Source organism: Vigna radiata, chromosome 5, assembly GCF_000741045.1.
Source record: "Vigna radiata var. radiata cultivar VC1973A chromosome 5, Vradiata_ver6, whole genome shotgun sequence".
NCBI lineage: Eukaryota > Viridiplantae > Streptophyta > Magnoliopsida > Fabales > Fabaceae > Vigna > Vigna radiata.
This window is the reverse complement of record NC_028355.1, coordinates 32,070,842-32,091,391: the sequence shown is the minus strand read 5'-3', so window position 1 is coordinate 32,091,391 and position 20,550 is coordinate 32,070,842. Positions and strand designations below refer to the sequence as shown.

Below are 20,550 nucleotides of genomic sequence, written 5' to 3'. Positions count from 1 at the left end.
TNTNTGTTTTTGGTGCTTTCTCTCTGCCCTCTCTATTTTCTCTGTAAGCTTGCCTTATCCCATGCTTCAATGTCAGTGAGTGAGAAAATGTTCCCACTGCAAATTTTCCTTTGATGGTATCAGAGCTCTTCGTTTTGAAGAGCTCTGTTGCGCCACTCTGATAATTTCTTTCCTTCTTTTTTTTTTTTCTTTTCTTGGTCTTCTTTCTGTTTTTTTTTTCTCTCTTTCTTTTCCTTTTGGTTTACTTGTTCACAGGTTTCTTGCGCGATGGCCGACGATCATCCTCAACACTTTAGTTTTCTCTACCTCTATCCAAGCGAAAGTCCTGCGGTTCCGCTTGTTTCCCCTCTTCTTGAATCTACCAACTACCATGCCTGGAGCAAATCAATGCTCACTGCCCTAAGTGCCAAGAACAAAATTCAGTTTGTTGATGGAACCGCTAAACAACCGCAAAAGGAAGATAGCACTTACGGTGCCTGGAAAAGATGCAATAATATGGTGGTGTCATGGTTGGTTCATTCTGTTTCTCCAGACATCCGCCACAGCATTCTCTGGATGGATAGTGCCCAAGCCATTTGGGATGATCTGAAATCAAGATTTTTCCAAGGGGATCTCCTACGTATCTCTGAGTTGCAAAATCAAGCAGCGTCTTTGAAACAAGGAGACAGTACCGTGACTGAATTTTTCACGAAGCTTCGCGTTATATGGGATGAACTTGAGAGTTTTCGTCCTGAACCAGTTTGTTGTTGTGAAATTAGATGTTCTTGCAAATTGATTTCCATTCTCGCACAAAGAAAGCAAGAGGATCGGGTCTTGCAGTTTCTCCGGGGTTTGAACGAACAATATGGTAATATCCAGTCCCATGTTCTGTTAATGGACCCTATGCCTCCTATTTCGAAAATATTTTCATATGTTGTGCAGCAGGAAAGGCAGGTGATGAATAATACCTTTCTTAGTGGATTTGAAATAAAAAGTGTTGCTGCTGTTAGTACTTCTGCTTGTTCTTATTGTGGCAAGAATGGCCACACAGAGTCAGTTTGCTTCAAGAAACATGGCTTCCCCAATAACAAGACTTCTACAGGAAGAAAGGCTTGCTCTCACTGTGGGAAAAATGGTCATACCATCGACGTATGCTACAGAAAACACGGGTTTCCTCCTGGCCATAAATTTCACAATGGCAAGGCCCTTCTGACTAACAGTCAAGATACCAAAAACGATGACCCTGGGGAGGCTCTTAATCCAGAAGTTCGTTTGACACAACAACAATACCAAGCCTTAATGGCCCTTATCAAACATCCTAATGATACGGGAGGACCACCAACTAGCCAAATCAGTTCTATGATCTCTAACTCTACTAATACAGGTACAACCATTTTTAATCTTAATTCACATGAAGACCAAGGTATTATCTCCTGGATCTTGGACTCTGGTGCAACAGATCATGTTGCTTCCTCTCTTACTCACTTGTATTCTCATGAAAAGATTACCCCTGTCACCATTAACCTCCCTAATGGCATGAAAACCACAGCCACTCACAAAGGAATTGTTAAAATCAATGAACAAATTTTTCTCCAAGATGTTCTTTTTATTCCAGATTTCTGTTATAACCTTATTTCTATATCTAAATTGGTTGCACACAATCATTTACGTGTTATATTCACTAATTCGACATGTTTCATTCAGGATTTGACAACAAACAGCAAGATTGGTTCAGTTGAGATACATGGAGGACTATACATCTTTCATGGCCCTATCCACACCACACACAGATTTTCCCATTATGCAGAAAGGCATCATACACCTAGATCGGCATGTACAAATATTTGGCATAATCGTCTTGGCCACTTATCTGATAGTAGATTAGACATTTTAAGACAAAAGCATAGTTATATAGACTCACGAACTGATCATTGTAATGCTTGTCATACTGCTAAACAGAAAAGACTGCCTTTTCCTCGTAGTACCTCTCATAACTTAAATGCTTTTGATCTTATTCACATTGATATTTGGGGACCTTGTTCTAATCCTTCACTGCATTCTCATAAATATTTTCTAACCATAGTGGATGATCATACTAGATACACTTGGATTCACTTAATGAAAAGCAAATCTGAAACTCGCCAGCATATTGTTCATTTCATTGCATATGTTAAAAACCAATTCAAAGTTAGCATCAAGACCATTAGGTCTGATAATGGCAGTGAGTTTGCTATGACAGACTTGTTCAATTCAGAAGGAATTATTCATCAAACATCTTGCATTGAAACCCCTCAACAAAATGGTATAGTTGAGAGGAAGCATCAACATCTTTTAAATGTCACTAGAGCTTTACTTTTTCATTCCAAAACTCCCATTCATTTTTGGACCTATGCTCTTAATTATGCTGCTTTGCTTATTAAATTATGCCTACCCCTTTTCTGAATAATAACTCACCACATGACATGTTATATCAAACAGATTTTGATTTTTCTAGATTAAAAGTTTTTGGTTGCCTTTGCTATGTTAGCACCCTTCAAGCCAATAGGAAGAAACTTGATCCCCGTTCCAAACCTAGCCTATTTCTTGGTCTACATCCTACTACAAAAGGATACATTACCTATGATCTTACCACACATGATATTAAAATTTCTCGCAATGTTATCTTTATTGAATCTGAATTTCCTGATACCACTCAAAATGATGCTACTGACCTTTCCTTTTCTCTGCCAATACATAATACTTAAGTTGTTTATGATGATGATCACCCTATTGTTCAAACTCATAATCTGCCCATTCTTGATGACCATGTCCAAGATAATACAACAAATGAATATCATACTCCTAGAAGGACCACTAGAGTTAGAAAACCCCCTGCTTACTTAAAAGATTTCCAGATATCATCTTATAGCACCACTAACACTAAATACCCCATTGAAAGTGTTCTGACTTTTGACAGATTATCACCTGCATATAAAGCTTTCATTTTTTCTCTAGATAGTCTTATTGATCCTCAGGATTACAAAGAGGCCCTGAAGCATGCTCATTGGCGACAAGCTATGCAGGAAGAAATTGCTGCTCTTGAACACAACCACACCTGGACCATCACCACCCTTCCCCCCAACAAGAAGGCCATTGGGTGCAAATGGGTGTACAAAACAAAGCAAAAAGCTGATGGGACCATAGACANATTCAAAGCTCGCTTAGTCGCCAAGGGTTACACGCAAATGGAGGGTATTGATTACTTTGAAACTTTTTCCCCTGTAGTTAAATTAACCAGTGTTCGTTTTATTTTATCTTTGGCAGCAGCTCAAAATTGGCATCTACGACAATTAGATGTCAACAATGCCTTCTTACACGGTGATTTAAGTGAAGAAGTTTATATGCAACTGCCACCAGGGATCACAGCCTCAGGTAAAAACCAGGTTTGTCTTCTCCACAAATCCCTCTATGGATTAAAACAGGCTAGTAGGCAGTGGTATGCCAAGTTATCCTCTTTTCTTCTCTCTCACAATTTTTCACAAAACCTCTGGTGATCACTCTCTCTTTACTAAACATAATGGGGATAATATCACTATAATACTTGTTTATGTTGATGATATCATACTTACCGGCAACAACATTCATGATATTGATATAATTACTAACATGCTCAATGATCAATTTAAAATAAAGAATCTTGGTAATCTATCTTACTTTCTGGGTTTTGAGGTTGCTAGAAGCAAAGAAGGCATCCTTCTATCCCAGAGAAAATATGCCTTGGACCTTCTCACAGAGACCGGGATGCTTAATGCAGCACCTGTCAGCACTCCAATGAATTTCTCCACCAAAATATCCTCTGAAGGTGATCCTCTTGAAGATCCCGCTGCGTTTAGACGCTTGATTGGAAGACTCATTTACCTCACCAACACTCGCCCGGATATAACCTATGTTGTACATCGTTTAAGCCAATACGTCGCTGCCCCCACTAAAATCCATCATCAAGCAGCCTTCAGAATCCCGCGTTATATAAAGCAAACTCCTGGTCAAGGTATACTTCTAACTGCCACTAACAATCTTTCTTTGAAAGCTTATAGTGATTCAGACTGGGCTGGATGCTCTGATTCCCGCAAATCAACCACTGGATACATTGTCTACCTGGGAAACTCACCAATTTCATGGAAATCCAAAAAGCAATCCACAGTCTCACGTAGCTCTTCGGAAGCAGAGTATCGCGCTCTTGCTCAAACTGTCTGTGAACTTCAATGGCTCACCAATCTTATGAAGGATCTTCGCCTCCCACTCTCCCAGCCTGCCACCCTCTACTGTGATAACATGTCTGCCATTAAAATTGCTACCAACCAAGTTTTCCATGAACGTACGAAGCATATCGAAATTGACTGCCATCTCATTCGACAAAAGGTTCAAGAAGGCATTGTCAAGCTCCTTCCTATACACACTACACTTCAACTTGCTGATATCCTGACCAAGCCTCTCCCTCCTTCCACCTTTCACAACATCAACTCCAAGCTTGGCACCATCAACATCTATGCCAAGCTTGAGGGGGGCTGTCAGAGTACAATAAATGTGTAACTGCATTTCGTTAGCTTTTAATTCTTTTAGTTACTCTTATTTAGTTACTTTTCTCTCCTCTTCTATATAATTACTTTTCTCCCCTTTTTGTAAAGATAAGATGAAAATACAGATGCAATAATTCATTCACTTGACTTTCTGAATACTNTTTCTCTGTTTTCGGTGCTTTCTCTCTGCTCCCTCTCATTTTCTCTGTAAGCTTGCCTTATCCCATGCTTCAATGTCAGTGAGTGAGAAAATGTTCCTACTGCAAATTTTCCTTTGAACATGTCACTACAAGACTTAAACAAAGTATATATTTAGGCTTAAACGAACTTTTATCTTTGAAAATATTCATACTTTTTTTAGTTCAATTCTGAAAATGTGACTTACTTTTAATCTTTATGTTTAAAAAAAAAATTAGAGTTTAGTCCTTCATCCCAAACTAAAGCGATGTGATTTTAAAATGGGTCGTTAAATTAATTATTAATTCTTTAGTCACTGATTTAAATTGTATGTTTTTTAAATATACACACTCAATATTTATTGTGTGCAAACATAATGAGAATATAGTTGTTTTATAATCACTATCTTAAAATCAGACTTAACATTTAATTAATTGTGAGTGTGATAGTTTTACACCAAAAGTAAGAAAAAAAATATAGGTTTTTTATTTCTTTTGCTCCCCGTGATAAATAGTTAAATAGAATTTGAGTTTGTTACAAAATATTAGTTCGCTTATTTTTTATTGTCATTATTTGACTTCAGATTTATGTCTATAAAATTTGTAAATGAAATAAAAATCCAATTGAAAAGTGAAACTAAGAAAGAAATTTGTATAATTTTGAAGGAAAAACTCTCTTAGACAATTTTTCTTTTTAATAATTTTTTGACAACGTGACAGTTTATAATTTGTTTGTTTCAAATATTTTTTTAAACATAAATTTAAATACATTAATCAAATAATGATACGTATTCTATTGTTAAAAAAAAATTTGTCAAAAAATATAATTGTATACAATTTTGAATTGCATGTGTGTGTGAGAAGGTGCCAGAGTAAGGAAGACAAACCCTCAGGCACGTTATAATTAAAATAATGCATTAATTTATATGAATAATAGTAATAATAAAAAATAGAAAAATATATTTTATTTGGCGTCTTTATTAATGATTGTTTTGTAAGAGTGTTTATCTTTGTTCGTGAAAAACCAAGGAAGGAAAGAAAGAAAGAAAGCAAGAAAGCAAGAAAGAAGTGTTTCGGCAACTATGACTAACTACGGCACAATCCCAACTTCCTCTTCACCTTCCACCAACCTCGAGTTTATCTCACGCGCCAAGCAGCGGGTCAAGGAGGGTCTCGCCACGCGCCGTCCATGGAAGATCATGTTCAACTTCCGCTCCTTCGCCCTTCCGGCCGGTTTCTCCGACGCCGTGAGGCGCGTGCGGGAGAACGTCGGCTACTTCCAGATGAACTACGCCATCGTGGTGCTCATAGTGCTCTTCCTCAGTCTCCTCTGGCATCCAATATCGCTGATCGTGTTCGTGGTGCTCGTGGCGGCGTGGCTCTTCCTTTACTTCCTCCGCGACGAGCCGCTCGTCGTGCTCGGCCGGATGATCAGCGACCGCGTCGTGCTCGTCGTCATGGCGGTGCTGACCATCGCCCTCCTCCTCCTCACCGGTGCCGTCTCCAACATCCTGGTGGCACTCCTCATCGGAGTGGTCTTGGTGGTGGCGCACGCCGCCTTCAGAAGAACCGATGATTTGTTCTACGACGAAGAAGAGGCCACTGCTCGCTTCGTTCCTCCTCCTCCTAATCCTCATCCCGGTGCTCCTCTTTCTTGATCCCCAATCTTCTCTTTCCCTTTCGTGTTTTTCTCTTCTCTGAATTTTTTTATTTCGTCAATTCGGTAAATAATTTTAGATTCCGTTCAGCTTCTTCCGTCTCTTTCAGTTTTATGCTTCATTTTTTGTTGCCTTTTTGAATGGGAAGTTTGGAATTTGTGTAGCTAAAGATGTTGAGTGCTCTCGATGAACTGAAATTCATTGTTTTCGTTTAATTTAGTTTAATATAAATTTTATCCCTTCTGTGATATGATATCTCATTCTTGTTGCTGTCCAAATAAGGATAGTTCGTTACTTGAAATTGAGACATAGCAATTGACATGTCGGCAAGAGGAGCAATCATAAAGTTGCTATTTTTTTTGCATTAGTAATCAAATGGCCATAATTTCAGATTTTCTTTGTGTTTACAATTTATTAACTAAAGTTTTGGGGGGCATAATCCGTGATTAAATTTGTCTTTTAATCTTTCTTTATATTAAATGTTCGATTCTGTTAATACTCAACACCTTATATATTCAACGAAATAGATTGAACCTTTTGAGTTAGCACGTGTGCCATGTGAGTCTTTTAAATCATGATCATGTATGTAATAAGATAGGATACCTACATTGTTTGGTACGCGAATACAATATGATTTTCCTTATTCTATTGTATAACTTAATTTATTTTTGTTATCACCGTTTTTTTTACATAGTTATCACCACTTTTGTTATAGGTGTCACTGTTGCTATTATTACTAATCGCACTATTTTGGTTTGCCCAATTATGCATGCATCATTCACTAATGGTCATTTACATTATAATTATCAATCGTATCATACTATATCCTAACCATTAGAAAAGCCTAAATTTTATTGAAATTAGAAAGAGTTCATTACAAAAGAAGATTAGAACTTTTGTTCAAAATTAAAAACAGCGTATTTAATCTACAATTAATTGTAAGAAATGTAACTTTTGACCTATGTACATTGCATAATAAACAAATAACTAAAATTTATAATTTATATAGTATATTTTAATATACAGTAAAATTACTCTTATATTAAATTAAATAGACGGTCGAGAAAATTTATGTTGCGATTAACAAAGATGTCAGTTTGATATAATTTAAGATTTTAGTAATGGCAAGTTGATATTGTCTAATTAAATAAAGAACCTTGTTTTTCAAGTTGAAAGTTCTAATACCAAAGGAATAGACAAGAATAAAACATTCTTCACCTTCATACTCAGGAATGAAACTTTCCCATGGTAATTAATACCAAGTTAATTTTCCCGTCGTAAACAAAGAAAATATATTACTTTAAAGAAAAATAAATAGTAACTAAACATGTTTATATTTGAAAATGAAAACTCCTTGTACCAATCAGCAACTTAGATCTAATTGGCTCCGTTGAAATTGGATCTAGAACAAGCCTTAAATCGTTTGTGTCGGTAGCCTTTATGACAAAGTAGGCAAGTCTTCATTCTAAAAAAGGTAGCCTTAATTTAGTTTGAACCAAAAGTTAGATATTCACAAAAGCATCATATCTTTTTTTTTCAACAGTTTTCTTGTCCCGAGGATCACACTATGCGTTAGAAAGATATTCACCGAAAATATCACTGCAAAATATTTTAGCAACCCATTCCCATAGTTTCTGAGGAAATAGGCACTATGATATGATGCCGGAGAAAAATTCAATGATGAAATAATTCAGGTTGGCAATTTTGGCCTCAAATCCAAGCACCAACACTTGTAATCCGATCTTGACATGGCATAGAGTTGATCTGGAGTGAGGTTGTCAAGTTCCTTGGATCTCCAGCAATCAGGCACACCAACAATCCTGTTACTCGGAGTCGATGTTCCATGGTCTTCTTCCTCTGGATGCTTTTGAGCTCGTATTCTCTTGTATAGTCTCATCACAGAAACACAATCTTCATACGGGTCATGAGTGCCGGATTGGATATCATAACTGTCAAGCAAAAACAATAAAAAATTATTGTCATCAGTTAACTATCGTAATTTAATGATTAAACAGGTAAGTATTGATCTATGCATCCACACTGCAGTAACTTTAGACATGCTTTAGAAGCTTGTTTCCAAGTACAAGCAGAAAACCAAAACTTTTATTTTCCTTTTAAATTGTGACAAAAACATTTAAAATATAGTTAAAAATCAATTCGGCTGCTTCATTTTAGTGAAAAAGAAATATAGTCAAATATATTTCTTTTCGAATAAAAAAAGAAAACGAAAAGATAATCGTAAGTTTTTAAATTTGGATTTTCAAATAAAAATTCAAAACAAAACCCGTTTGACTAAAATGGAACCGAATTGACTTAGTTTGTTGTGAAATACGTTTATCTGCATTTAAAAACAAGGTTTTGCTTCATGGTGGCTTTTAGTAGGAAGAACAGGCAATTCAGTTTCTCGCATCTCTCCTCAACCACCTCCCTAAATGCCACTAGTTTACCACTATCGTCACCGTTACACTCGTTAGCACTGTCTGACCACCACCACTGTTGTTCAAGTTAACCAATCCACCACGATCGTCATTGTTGCTGCTCCCCAGTTAACTATCAATGTTTTTATTGTCACTGCTATCATAGTCATTGTTATAACCATAGCAACTAGAACCATGGCCTTCATCACCAGTCATCACCACTACTTATAACCACCACCACCTCCACCACTATCACCCGTACCTTTGCCGGCGAACAGACCCAGATAGTGGTCATTGATTCAGGATAGGATGTTTGCATTTAAAATTTGGTAGCGAAATTTAAAGGTAAAAACCAACAAAAATTGAAACCAACAAATAACTAAGTTTAGTTTATAAAATTCTATATTTGACAATCAACTTGAATACATCCTTCAAAATTAGTTTATTCGTACTCAACATAAGAAACTGTTGATCACCAGTTTCATTTTATTTTAGTATCGAAAGAAGTATCATTCATACAATCTACAATGATCCTGGGCAAGTTGAAATCATAGCCATTGAATAATTGTAATTTGATTTTTAAAATAAAAGGAAAACTATAAGCTGGAAGAAGTTTCAAACAGAAAAAGATTTGAGTCAAAAATTAACTTGCCCAAGATATGTTCGGGTGAGATACTTGAGCGAATGGCTGACCAAGTTTGTCTTCATCAACGGACGGTACTTTGCAGTGTCTCTTCAATGCAACATAAAAGCATAGGCAAAATATGAGTGCTAATAATAATAATTACAAAGATCTGCTCTCGAACAACAAACAGTCCATTCAAGGAGATATTTTCATCAATCTGGCACGATCCAATATAATAATGAAAAAGGTTCTGAATAGTGTAGATCTTTTAAGTCAGGAAACTTGTTTAGGATAATACTCTATATAATAAGCTGATAATAAAAAGGAGAAAAACAGAAGAAATTCAGGGATTTTTAACAATTGTTTAGTTCATCATCATGATAAGTCCTTAAAGTGGTGATAAGAAAAATAGTGCCAGAATGTGGTCAAGAATAATTCTGCCAAGCAGGATTTAGCATAATTTAAGTTACTCAAGAAGAATCTACCTTAGCATATGATCAGGATAATGCATATTCAAGCAATATAAATCGTGTGCTAAGTCATGCCCCACAAGAAGCCTGGCCTTTCCACCATTTAGTCGAATTTTGCCAAGGTTTTCTCCATTGTATAGTATTTTGCATACGTTTTCTTTAACTTCGCCAAGGGGCATGGCATTTCTGAGATGTTCTTCTGTCAACCCAGTTATATCATATCTGAAAATATCCAAATAAAATCAACCCCTACACTCTTTTTTCCCTTCTCAAGTTTCATTGAGAATAATGCGATTTTGGGAATGGAAGTGAGTAAGGAAATATGAAGGATAGAAATAAAAGATAAATGTAGTTGAAAATATATTGTTTGGGTTGATAAAAATAAGAGAAGTGGAGAAATTTGCCTCATTTCTTTAGATGAGTGAAAGGGACAATGAAAAGTAAATAAATTGCATGAAATATCCTTGTACTAATTTAATCCAAAAAAATATATCATCTCTATTATTTTCAACATTAAATTATTTATGATTTATATTTCTTTTGTTATAAAAACATCAGTTAACTTTTAAAGAAACTCAAACAAAAATGAAAATAGACATCATCTCTCCCCTCTATTTCATGCCAATTTGAGAGAACGGTCCCATAGGAAAGACTTCCTCGTCCCTATTTCTGCTCCCAAAAAATAATGAAACATTGATATTTCTATCCTATCTCCCTCCTTTTCATTTCATTCTCCCCATTAAAACTAAAACAAGTATTATGTAAAAGAAAAGAAAACAAGGAAACAAATTAAAAGTACCTGTAATTAGTAACAGGCAATTGAGGTTTTACATACGTATGAAAGATTAAGTTCTCATCTTCATCAACCAAACATACTCTTGCACAAAGTTCCAGAGAACCATCACTTCCACCACCAACCATTTCACAGTCTATTGCAACTGTTCCTCCAGGGCCCCTGCCAGCATGGTTTTCATCAGAAGAATCTTGACGGTGAAATTGGGAATCTATATAGGTCAGTTCTTTAGTTCCCTGCAACAGTTCCACACACAACATAAACTTCCTAATCCCAATAGATAACAAAGTATACAATAAACACCGAACGTAAGTAGGTTTCTTTGATTACTTGGGGTGAACAGTACACATAAGAAACCTATATATTTTATCGACGCTCAAGGTTATCAATTATCAACTTACAAGACGAGTAGGGGCAGATAAGCAACATGTTTCTCTGTGAGCAATGAGAGACCCGGGACTATCAAATAGTACCAAGCAAAGTTGACAGCCCCGTTGAGAGAAAGTCTTTGAACAAACTCCTTTTGGCAAAGGACCTAAATCATAATTAAAAAGGGAACAAGAAAATATAAATAAATGAGCATAAAACATGGAAGCAATGCAATAAATAGTGCCGACAGCACAGATTGAATGCACAAATGACTAACCAGTAAGATGTTCTCTTAGAGACTCAAAAGATTTGCAGTGCTTTTGACAGACTCCACACGCAGGCTGATGGACGGAATGGTTCGAGGTTTTCATGTGCTCAATTAGATGCTCTTTCTTCTTGAATTGTTTATAGCATGCCGAACATTTGTGTCTGTAGGAAGAAATCAGCTATTCTTCAAACAAACTACGCAAAGAAACAGTTATACCCAGAGGAATAAAAAAAGAACAAAACTGAGTGCATTGATTCAATATATATTATTCTACTGAGAAGCATGAAACATTCCCTCATTCACTATAGTGCAGATACTACTTAGTCACTGTAAATAAAAGATTCAGGCAACTATATATATCAGATACTAATAAGCTCCCACAAACTGATTCAAAACTATCTAGAATATTCGCTCACACAAGAGAATATTTTAAAGTGCAACAGAGACCAAAATGCAGTAATTACCAATTTAAAAAGTCAATAAATTTGAATTTGATTCTAAAATCCTCCTAAATTTTTTCATGAAAACGTTCGAATTACCAAACAAAACAAAAGAAAAATTGAAAGTGAGACGCAGCAGTTTGACCTTGGAGTAGGGTTTTGAGTTGAGTCCGCTTCGGCGTCCATATCAAATGGTAAATCAAACGCATGCACAGCGATGTTTGGACGAAACGACTCGTCGCCTTAGCGAGATGATTCAATAGAAGAATCACAACATTTTGTCGTATAGTAAGGTCCAGGGAAAATTCGGTGGTGTAAACGGCTACTCCAAAACCCTAACACGGCCAAGGAAGAAGATGCAACGACTGCTTTGAGTCAAAACGCACAATGCTACTGTGTAGACAGCAAGTGGAGCAGTCACCCCAACCAAATATCACAAATTAAATCCTGCTTTGGTTTATTTTTATTTTAATACTCAGCACTAATATTTCAGTTTCAATCCATTTTTGTCACTACAAAATTATTAAACAACTTTTACAAAAAGTTAAATATACTATATTATATATATATATATATATATATATATATATTTGTTTTTTATTTTTACTCTTTAAATAATCATTTTTCAAATTAAAATAATTATATCCCGGTGATTATAATAGCATTGCTATATTCATGTTTTAAATTTTTCGCATATTATAGTTAAGAATTCTAAACAAATTTTTATCCAATCATTATAATTCTAATTAAATTTTCATATAATAATTGATGCATTACGATTACTGCAAATTCTTAGGACAAATAAAGGAATTGTATTTGTATAAATAATTATGTTTGATTGAATCTACCCTCAAACCCATGCCTTTCTGTGACAAGCTCTTCACAGAAAGATACTCTTATTAGATAATATGAGAGAAAATAGTTTCTGTACTTAAACCTAATAGATTTACCAAAAAGAAAACAGACAAAGCAATAATGATACCTTAGTTTGCACGTACTTGAATAGATACCTCTGGATTTTGTAAACTTGTACCAGTGTTGTTTTAATACAACATGCAATCCTTTGTAACAATAAGCCAAAACATAACCCAGAAACAAACATTTGACATCCCCCCTTGATCACGTTCAACCTCTCAGTCTCACCTTTCTGTCATCATCAGCCAACCAGGGTGTCTTTGTTTCACATGTTTCATATAATGACACCTCAGCTTTTCGTACTTCAAATAAATCCACCACTCTACCTTTTTCTGTTGCCAGTTGAAACAACCAGCCTCAACCTCAGCCCCAGCCCAAGTTTGTTTGTTTCTTAAAACACAGCTTATGAAAACACATGAATTGGGGATAGATTTGAACCAACAATACCAAAAGCTTTTTTTGATCCATCTAATGAGCATAGTCTGATGATCAAGGTCACTGAGATACAGGACTTCATAATTTTCATAGGAGAATTTCAAAAGCTTCTATTTTACTTAACCTACTTTAGCACTACTACTATACACATATGCAACATTAAATCAAATTGCAGGGAAATAGAAACAACTACCTACAAATTGCAAAATACTAAGGCTTAGCATAACAAAACAGTAATCTTCGTCGTGAAGTGTTTTAACTGTAGTTTCTTCACATGTCTGTCTACTTAGACAGACTTGTTGCTTTCCCAATAGGCAAAGGCTTGTGCTCAGCTTCCCAAAGAAAGCTTTCAGTGACTCTTACAACAGGGGACCCCTTTTGTAGTGGCGCTGTCTTTGCTTTACCTTTCTGGCAAAAAGAAAAATCAACCACTCCGGTTTCCCACATCATAACTGGGAGTTGAAACATAATTTGGGTCCATAACCGTGTCACCATCAAGTATTCGCAAAACCTTGAACAAACAAGACAAGAATGCCATCGAAATCAGGTGGGGAAACCAAAAGTGGGGTAACATCATCAATGTGTAAAGTTAGTGTTTAGAACATTGGAAGTCAGTAATATTCTTTGTTCTCACAATAAAAGAACCATCAAGTGTGAATTCATAGAAGTTAACTCTCAGTTCAGCAGCACACGAGGAATTCCTTCAAGTCCCCAATTGACAGTATGATTATAACCTTTAAGCCTATAATTTCTTAAATTTAGGAAATGTGAATGTAATGTAGCCAACTCATGGAAAAAATGACAAAAAACAAAATATTTGTTCAATTTTCCTTACCTGTGACATGCGAGGTCTAGAATAAGGATCTCTCCTTATGCACAATGAGGCAGCATGCAGCATGCAATAGACCTCATGTTCCGAATAGTGGCTTCCCAACCTTGGATCAATCAGTTCCTCAATGGCATATTCTTCTAACAGTGGTCGTGCCTGTTTAAATATCGAATGCTCACATAAATGATGTCCTTGCCACAATTAAAACCATAATAAATTAGATATTAATATCATTTGACTTACCCACTCAGTAAGACACTGCTGTCCCTTTGGCCTATTCAGATCCACAGCCTTTCGCCCTGTAACAAGCTCTACTAATACAACACCAAATGAATAAACATCAGCCTTTTCAGTAATTTGGCCGCTTTGAGCATATTCAGGAGCCAAATACCTGTATAGCACCAACAAAGCTTAGTTAAATTGTTGATATTGTGCAGACTAACAAGACAATGAAACTAAATAAGGATTAATTAAGCACACACCCAAATGTTCCGATTACTCTAGTTTCCACTCCTGTGTCACCATCAGGCTGCCACCTCGCCAGTCCAAAATCACCAACCTGGAATAATTTAACACAACTTAATTAACTGAAAACTTTGTGAAAGAAAGACATAAAACAGTGGTGCCTTTCACATGTAAACTATAAAACAGCTGACTACATAGAACAATAGCAGGTGACAGACAACCCATACCAGAGGTTCAAAATCATGAGTGATAAGAATGTTGTTGGGTCGCATGTCACGGTGGATAATGCAACCCACTCTGCACTCTTCATGAAGATATCGCAACCCTCGGGCAGCTCCAACAGCAACTTTTTGCCGGGCAGACCATTCTAATGGTTTTCGTTGTCTCCCTGATAGAGTTCCAAGTCATGTCCAGTTATCCAGTTAACAAATCGAGCCGGTATCAGTAAAATGCAACCTATACTACATGATTGCAATCATTGTATTTAATGGTGAAAATGACAAAATATTTACATATTCTGCATCACTAGTCTTCAAGAACAAGATAAGTCCAACTCCAACCAAAAGCATAAATGCATGCTAGTTAAAATATGTATGATAAAACCAAGTTTTATATATAAAGCCCTGAATCTCATTAGCTTTACAAAAATTAATCTACCACATCAAACCAAATTCCCATATATTGGATGATGCATAACTTTTCAAATAGGTAAAACCTCGACCTTTCACAGACAACATGAATATGAACGTTAATGAAGTTCAAGCCAATTCAGAAACATGACCTTGCCAAAGCATAACTTGGTCTGAAAGCAAAAGAAATTACCATATAAATGAGAATCCAATGATCCATTGCATATGTACTCATAAACCAATAGCCTTCTCTTATCCTCTATACAGAAACCAATCAACATAACAACATTTCGGTGCTGAGCACAGCTCAGGACTTCTACCTCCGAGCAGAATTCAAGGTCACCCTGAGAACTGGCCAATTTATGTTGCTTCACAGCAACAACTTGTCCATCTGGTAGAACACCTCTGTGAACAGATCCAAATCCTCCTTCTGCCAAGAAATTGGCTTGTGAAAATCCACCAGTGGCAAGCTCCAATTCAGCATAGGTAAACCATCTTGGAGGTTTTCCAAAAACAGGAGCCTTGTGTTGACAGATTGAACACAAGGGAGGTGGACCAAGCGGAGTATTTCTAGATAACGCTATTGCTTCTCGTACATTCCCACTGAAATCCAAGTCAGTCTTATAGGTTGAGATTTCAATTTCAGCTTCTCTATCAAGTCTCGAGAACTTTTCTAGCAAAGCTCTAGTAGTAGACAATTGATTCCTACTGTGAGATCTCTCTGTTCTTTCTTCCTTAGGTTGAGAAGATCGTTGATGCAGAAGTAAATCGGTGATCCATGGCTGGAATCTCAAGCTTGCTGAAGAAGTGGATAAGCTTTCACTGTCTGTGTCTGATATAGAATCATCAAGTTCTGGATTTTCTTTTATAGTTTCCTCTTTTTTGGACTCACTGTTTATCTCAGAGATGAAAAATGGTGAAGTTCCTTGATCAGAGCTTGAAACCGATGAAGTACCAGCTTCAGTTGCAGTAAATGGTGTCCCTAGCTCAGGGCTGCTGGATGGAGTGACAACTGGACCTTTTAAGGAATTTAAAGAATCACTCTTGTTCTTTGTTTGTTTTCCAAGCCTCTGATCTTGTTCAGAAGGTAGTGAACATAATTCTTCAAGATCCTTCTTTTTTGTTCCAACCAAATTCAAGCGGAGTACCTTAGGTTGTGAACGCTTCATAACCACAATGTTGCATTGCAGCTCTTCCATACATTGTTTTTCTTCATGTTTGAGCTGTCTGTACAAAGCAAAATTGAAATACCAACAATTCATACTGAATTATAATCACATCAATAAAATAGTGAAACCAGAAATGAAGAGTTCAAGTTTGTTTCATATTACACAAGCATGCCTTGGGGGGAAATATGATAGAAAATTACTTGTCTAAAACGACCCAATTGGCTTGGGCTTTCTTGGCTTCCGCAGCCACTGCTCCACATGGTGATCCAGAAACAATTTTAATCTTCACATTTATCTGTTGAATAACTGTTAGGTTGGCGTATACATGCAACATTCAATGTGAAAACTCTTACATTAACATTAACCTTGTTAGGATCATAGACATCATGGAGCTGAAGGATCATTTGAGAGCAAGAGTCAGTGATATCACACTTCTGTTCCGAACTTGATGATCCTGAAGAAGATTTCTTATGACCACTGGCACAATCACCAGCAAATCTTGGAAAACCCCACAATCTTCTGCCTACATATGCGCAGAACGATAGTTAGGTACACAGAATAAAGGAAGAGTGCAAGTTCCAATGACCAATAAAAAAATAAGGGAGTAAAGGTTCTTTCATGCATAATAAGAGACACACACAAGATACAGCAATAGTACATAACTATAGTCATCCACCACAAGCAAGAAAGTAAACAAAATTATCACACAAGGGTTTATATTGCATGTCAGCCTGCTATGCATTTGTTCATAATTCTTATTCAAAACAAAAAATACATATAAAAAAGGGAGTGACATATCCTTAGGACCCAACTAATATATTATTTGCTTGCCGAAATAGGCAACCATAATGACCACACCGCAATAAATAATGTCTGACAAAAGAGCAAAAATAAAGAAATTATGGAAAAAATTTCATTACCCGAACTCTGTGAAGGTACAACTACTAGCAGTGTAATGCAATCGCCAGGATGCACAACATGAGTCAGGGACCAAACAAGAGCAGTCTTTGGAATTTCCTTTGATGCCTTAACGGCAACAATGACCTTTTCAGCTCCATCAGAACATATTTCTTGCTTCCCTCGCTTCTGCTGTTCTCGACTCATCAGGGCCAGCAATCCCACAAAAACTGTCTTGCTCAACAGATGTGTCACTCAATAACCTTCAAACCCAGATGTTCCTACATTTTAAACAACAAGGGGATGAAAAGCAAGAGCATGTTCAAGATCACTAGTTTGTTCTTTCGTGCTCAAGCTCTACCAGGATTATCATATTTAACCACAATGCAACATGCTTCCAATAGGTGACAGAACAATCACTGACAAGACTCTTTTAACCAGAACTCAAATCTATAGTGCTACAGATTGGCAAGTAAACTTTTTTTTATCAAATCCATGTTACCAAAATAGAATCAAATCTGTCAAGAATCGGATCAGATACCTTTTCTGGCTCAGAAAGCAGGACGTTGCATCCCCAAGTTTACCACACTGTGCATTTCAAGTTTCAGAAATTCTACAGGGTTAAAAGCACTGCTTGGGAAGGCCTATGAGACAATCCATTGCACGAGAACAGTTGCATACACTAGCTGTGTTGTGGAGTCTTCAAATTATTCTTCACTAGTTGGCTTTGCTTTTGATGAACCTCCAGTAGAACCCCTGCCAAAAGATTCCACTACATAAATAGTGGCATGTTCTTCTTATATCAAGAGTTTGAATCACTATTTGATATGACTAAAGGTAGAGAGGTCTTCTAGTTCTCCGAGTCACTGAAAACTCAGTATCAGTTTTTACCCTGCACAGTGACATAGGAATCAACTTTAAAAGTTGGAAATAGAGATAATAATAGCATCAATAATGCAGAGTCTAAAGAAGAAGAAAAAACTGCATGTCAGTGTGAGACATACAGATAAGTAATCACTAGCAACCTTTTGATTGCTTAAGAATATAAAAAAAATATCACTAAGGATCCAAGTAGAAAACAATGAGAGAGATCTCTCAAGAAGATCCAAAACTTTCTTTTTCTCCATTATTGTATCATGCTAGTATATATCATGTCAATCCTCAGGACAATGAACATCCTGCATAAAATAACAAAATAAAACAACAGCAACCAAAACAAATAATAACATACATTTTGATGTTTATGCTAAAATCAAATAATCATAAAATCCTTATCATCAGAACCTGAAAATTTTCAAAAAGAAAATTGATACAGCTAAACCTCAAATAAAAAATATCCTCAGACCAAATAACAGTAAAAAAAAAATCAAAATCAAAACCTAACCAAATAAAACAATATCCTCACAACCAAGCATTAACCAAAAGAAATCTGATGATCAAACTCGCTCAAACTATTGTTTGCAAAAACTAAAAAAGATAAAAAGAATGACGAATTTTGACTCTTTTACTACTGTTGTCAAAAGCTAGAAAAAGCCCAAAGCTCTGTGATTAAGGTTTCTTGCTTACTTTGCGACAGTCTCCTCTTACATTTGGGTGGTAACAGAATCCACAGGTATGAAAAGAAAACACAAAACTAGCCACGGTTGTATAACCCAAAGGTTTTCAGGTCTGGGAGAATGAAAAGAGTGGAAAAATGGTTTTGGAGAAAAGAAGAGAAGAGATGAAAGTTGTTGGTTTGAGGAATAGAGAGAGATATGACCAAACTGGGATGGAAATATAGTATTAAGTATCTTTTGAAAAATTGTATGTGTAATTTATTACTATGAAGTGCAATGGTGTTGCAATTTGGTGTAGAAGATGAAATGCATACACATATGGGACATGACATACTTTGAATGCAGAGAGAGAAATTCAGATTTTGTGCAGAGCAGAGAAAGCTAAGCTGTAAATCGCCGTCTACATGTGTGTCCGACTTGTCAACTGAGATCATTTCTGAAATGGCTTCCTTTTCCTTTTCCATATATATATATATATATATATATATATATATATATATATATATATATATATATATACTTAATATTTAAAAACCTAAATAAATAAGTTATGTTGATTTATTGCTATTTATATGGAATATTTGTATATTATTTAAATATGTCTGTATCTATTAAGCTTTTTAAAACTTATTGAATTAATTTTCACTTTCATAATTTAAAGAAAAGATTGTACTCTGAAACATGCAATTAATATATTGGTCTCCACTTTTATACTTAAAAGAACAATGTATTGTGTCGTTTCATTTTACAATACTATTTTATTTTATTTTTTAAAAAAAAGTGATAACATTTTTGGTGGAAGCAAAAAATATAGATTTAGTCACTTGTAAAATTAATAAATATTAGCTTTGCTCCATATAATACTATTTCATTTAGATAAAATTTGAAATAACTTTCTTAGTGGACATAAATTGTGTTAGACTTATTCTTCATAAAACATTTTAAACAAATTTCATCTCTAATTTTTTTAATATTTATTTTAAAATTTGTAGAATAATTGAACATAACCGAACACGAGATATAGACAAGTGGAGAATTCAGATGACAAATATAACAAGTCTGATGTAAAATGTTTCTCTAATGTAAAATGTTTTTTGAAATAAAATATTCATTTATACAAACACTTTATTAATTATTTGTGTTAATTGTTCTTTGTCTAAAATATTTTAGATGATACATGATAGTAAATATTATAAATTATAATAAAGATTGAAAAAGTTTATTTTTAAAATTTGAGTTTTGTTGCTATTATTTCCTCTTAATGTGATGATTTTTTAAAAACAATTTTAAAAACAATAAAATGACAAACAAATTTCATATATTAATTTATTTAACCATATTTGGTGAAACAAATAAAGATGATGAATACAATATGAACCAAACATAAGTCTTTTAAAATAAAAAAAATATAATAAAGAATTTTATTCCTAATATATTAATCCTTACATTGCTTGGTTTTAGTTGCTTTATTTTTTAATTTCTCTTTATAAGTATGTGTCAAATGTTAAGAAACCTAAAAATATATTCAAACCTAAAAAACAAAAGTATGAAATTATAAAAAGCAAAACTTACATTTATTTAAAAAATAAATAAACATAGGATTGAAAAATGGAGTTTATTTACATAAATGCTTGTACTAATTCTAGCAAAATATATAATAATGCAAACCTATTATTCAGTGAGATTGATATGACCTATATTACACTCTATATCATGATTTTTACTGAGTTGTGCTTCTAATAACAAAACCGCAGTGATTATGTTTTGTTTTGCTGCTTCTATTCATCTCAACAGTTACAAGATAGGGGACAACACTCGTTAGCCTCATCATCATTTTCTGAATCATGGAATTTCTAACTGTGATTTTGATGTCTTTATTTATAATAAAATAGCAATAATGTACT

The 20,550-nt window shown here is 35.1% G+C and overlaps 4 protein-coding genes across 6 annotated transcripts; 2 read left to right on the top strand and 2 right to left on the bottom strand.

Moving 5' to 3' along the window:
• Positions 1-3,624: 3,624 nt before the first annotated feature.
• Positions 3,625-4,548, top strand: LOC106760611 (uncharacterized mitochondrial protein AtMg00810-like). The gene has a single exon (XM_014644030.1). The coding sequence runs from the start codon at positions 3,625-3,627 to the stop codon at positions 4,546-4,548; it is 924 nt and encodes a 307-aa protein (XP_014499516.1).
• A 1,164-nt stretch (positions 4,549-5,712) lies between these two features.
• LOC106761326 (PRA1 family protein F2) lies at positions 5,713-6,617 on the top strand. The gene has a single exon (XM_014644867.2). It carries the CDS (start codon positions 5,794-5,796, stop codon positions 6,367-6,369), a length of 576 nt encoding a protein of 191 aa, XP_014500353.1. The 5' UTR covers positions 5,713-5,793; the 3' UTR covers positions 6,370-6,617.
• Positions 6,618-7,682: 1,065 nt separating this feature from the next.
• Positions 7,683-12,215, bottom strand: LOC106762060 (RNA exonuclease 4). 2 transcript variants are annotated; one of them, XM_014645750.2, is made up of 7 exons: positions 11,897-12,215; positions 11,321-11,505; positions 11,076-11,209; positions 10,681-10,910; positions 9,897-10,103; positions 9,439-9,519; positions 7,683-8,318 (listed from the first exon to the last, which is right to left on the bottom strand). In XM_014645750.2, exons 2-7 carry the CDS (start codon positions 11,412-11,414, stop codon positions 8,060-8,062), a joined length of 1,005 nt encoding a protein of 334 aa, XP_014501236.1. In that variant the 5' UTR covers positions 11,415-11,505; positions 11,897-12,215; the 3' UTR covers positions 7,683-8,059. The 2 variants fall into 2 exon arrangements, with proteins under 2 accessions (XP_014501236.1, XP_014501235.1); XM_014645749.2 differs by having other exon boundaries at positions 11,321-11,472; positions 11,897-12,214.
• A 523-nt stretch (positions 12,216-12,738) lies between these two features.
• On the bottom strand, positions 12,739-19,090 carry LOC106762059 (inactive protein kinase SELMODRAFT_444075). Of its 2 annotated transcripts, none has more exons than XM_014645747.2 (11): positions 18,981-19,090; positions 17,632-17,982; positions 17,114-17,371; positions 16,559-16,716; positions 16,394-16,488; positions 15,218-16,251; positions 14,623-14,783; positions 14,413-14,489; positions 14,174-14,321; positions 13,937-14,086; positions 12,739-13,612 (listed from the first exon to the last, which is right to left on the bottom strand). In XM_014645747.2, exons 3-11 carry the CDS (start codon positions 17,295-17,297, stop codon positions 13,526-13,528), a joined length of 2,094 nt encoding a protein of 697 aa, XP_014501233.1. In that variant the 5' UTR covers positions 17,298-17,371; positions 17,632-17,982; positions 18,981-19,090; the 3' UTR covers positions 12,739-13,525. The 2 variants fall into 2 exon arrangements, with proteins under 2 accessions (XP_014501233.1, XP_014501234.1); XM_014645748.2 differs by lacking the exon at positions 18,981-19,090 and adding an exon at positions 18,657-18,959.
• Positions 19,091-20,550: the final 1,460 nt, after the last annotated feature.